The following is a 2,418-nucleotide window of genomic DNA, read 5'->3' as shown; positions in this document are numbered from 1 at the left end:
TGTTGTCTATATTGGTTGTAATTGCCTTCATATATATTAGATTATCCTTTTAGTACAGTACCTGTGAGTGTGTGTGTGTGTGTACAATTGTCATTGCACAAATAGTAAACATTCATTACGGTATTTGTTTTGTAATGTACATCTAAAATTGATACTTGATTGAAATATAGATAGGTCTACATTATCTTCCAAATGGATCAGTCCTGATTGGTCCATCCTCTCAAGGGATGACAACTTTGTATTTCAAAAATAGGCCCCTCCAAAAAAGTTTTGTACCCTTTCCCCTAGTAATTTGCTAAGAAAAAAATCACCTATCACCTTACTATGCCAACTAGCGCCCCCTCACTTAATCGAGCCTCAACTTAATCATTTTCTCCCCCCCCCCCCCCCCATGCCAGTATTTCTACATTAGCCACTGGTTATGAGATTGCAATTGCATCATGTTCATTGGAGAAACTTTAGCAGATGATCACAAAGAGTAAACATAACACAGCTTAATATAAATTATGTTTAATATATTACATATAAATTACAATTTATACAGCTTCTATTTTCACCTTTATATATCTACAAACACATTAACCTGATATGTATCATGGATTGAAAATATAACTTTTCAAGAACTATTGTGGAAAACATAAATTTTAGTTTTAAAATAGCCACATTTAAAATAAGTGTTTAAATGCATAAACTTCACTATGTTTATATTGTTTGTTTTTTTTATTCTTTTTTTTTATATTGCTTTTTCCTATCCTCTGTTTCACCCTTCAAAAATAGGAATTCAGCATGTGTATCAAATGAATATTCACCCAAGAGTACGTGCATCTATAAACGTTACGGTAAATGATTTTAATATATTTTATTCTCATTTTTCATCCAAAATAAACAAAAACATTAATACTACAGTATGCATATATGATGCAGAAAGCGTTTGAGAAATGTACATGTAGACTTTAGCATTGTGGGACTGTACAGCAACACAGAACAAGACTTTGATTGTTCAATATAAATAGTAGGCATAATAACAGTAGGCCTACCCTCAGTCGTACGCCCGAAAGTTATGATTGTTTTGATTATCACTCACTGATTGACAGAAAATCGATTGATTAATGATGTCACCTCTATTGCCTGTCACTTTTTTAACTAATAATAATAATAATAATAATGTTATACTTCTGTAGCGCAAATTGTCGGAGCTTCGATGCGTTCAATAACATTAAATAAACCATACTCTTTAATTACAGAATACCAATGCGTTAATGCTTAAAGTGTTAACTCAAAACCAAATCAACACCTACATTTTATGGAAATTAAGCAAAGATAATAATTAGTTTGATGAGTGTATACATTTCGATCTCGGGTGGTTAATTTAATGAGCTATGCTTTTGCGCCAAGCCTTCACGGTCATAATCACAAGGTGATCTTTTGCTAATTTCTCTTAGCATCAGTTGATATTGTCGTATAAATTTGCATTACTTCATTTCATAGATAAAGTTACTTTATTAGGCTCTATTAGGAAATCGCGATTTAGCCTAGACCAGGACAGTGGGGGATTCAGATGAGAGATATAGGTGCATGCTCACTGTTTTGTCTTTACAATTTCCAAAAAATAGTCGTATGGTCCATCCTGTTTGAACCGCCAGTGGCTGTTCCAACAACAATAAGGTGTTCCTATATAATTATGCTTATATCTGGGGGACCTCCAGTACTCAAACCCTCTCCATTGGACTAGGTTCTCGATGTATACCTCCGGCAAAAACATTTAAGTTCATATAGGCCTATGTTGGCCTAATTTATGTATTGATAATATGGCAACCATTTTAATATTAATAATCTTGAAACTGGCAGTCAAACTATTATTCTGCACCATCCGCTGATCCTTTGTTTTCCATATCTGCCTTTCTTTCCTTCAATTCGTCAGATAGATCATAACGTCCACATTTTACTAGGGCAGCACATAGCTTTCTTTCTTTATTGTACGCCTTTGGCATCACGCTACGCCACGTGACCAACATATCTAAAATCTGGGCCTCCATTTTTTGTGGATTGTTTCTTTTGATGCTCTGTATACGATTTCTTTTGATACCAAGATATGCTGATAATGATTCCCATTCGGAGCCTAGTTCCTTCGAAAGCCATATTAGATTCTCGTTAGACACAATGCCTAGAATAAAGAAATAGAACGTTTTAATTTGCTATTCAACAGGCATTCGAACTCGCGGATGATGTGCTACATTTTGTGAATTATATTACTATTTTTTACCTTCACCATTTAGAGCGATTGTCCTATAACGACTTGGCGGCATTAATGGATCTGGCTCAGACTTGATACAAGAAATGAAAAATAAAGGTCATTAGGTAACAAAACAACGGCAGATTTCGTTAACATGAAAATTGGTTGAAAATTAGTTAATGTGA

The 2,418-nt window shown here is 34.1% G+C and overlaps 1 protein-coding gene across 2 annotated transcripts in view; it reads right to left on the bottom strand.

The window, feature by feature from the left end:
- Positions 1–840: 840 nt before the first annotated feature.
- LOC117113629 (death domain-containing protein 1-like) overlaps positions 841–2,418 on the bottom strand; it is a 6,085-nt gene continuing 4,507 nt past the window's right edge. Inside the window, exons 8-9 of one of the 2 annotated variants that reach the window (XM_033257031.1) lie at positions 2,264–2,324; positions 841–2,164 (exon numbers count right to left, since the gene is read on the bottom strand). In XM_033257031.1, coding sequence (XP_033112922.1) covers positions 1,857–2,164; positions 2,264–2,324 — 369 coding nt within the window. In that variant the 3' untranslated portion in view covers positions 841–1,856. The remainder of the gene's footprint in view (positions 2,165–2,263; positions 2,325–2,418) is intronic. The other variant, XM_033257032.1, reaches the window with a different exon arrangement.

Source organism: Anneissia japonica, unplaced genomic scaffold, assembly GCF_011630105.1.
Source record: "Anneissia japonica isolate Jap-2015-1 unplaced genomic scaffold, ASM1163010v1 scaffold287748_len1686314_cov196, whole genome shotgun sequence".
Taxonomy (NCBI): domain Eukaryota; kingdom Metazoa; phylum Echinodermata; class Crinoidea; order Comatulida; family Comatulidae; genus Anneissia; species Anneissia japonica.
This window is presented reverse-complemented; position numbering and strand designations above follow the sequence as displayed.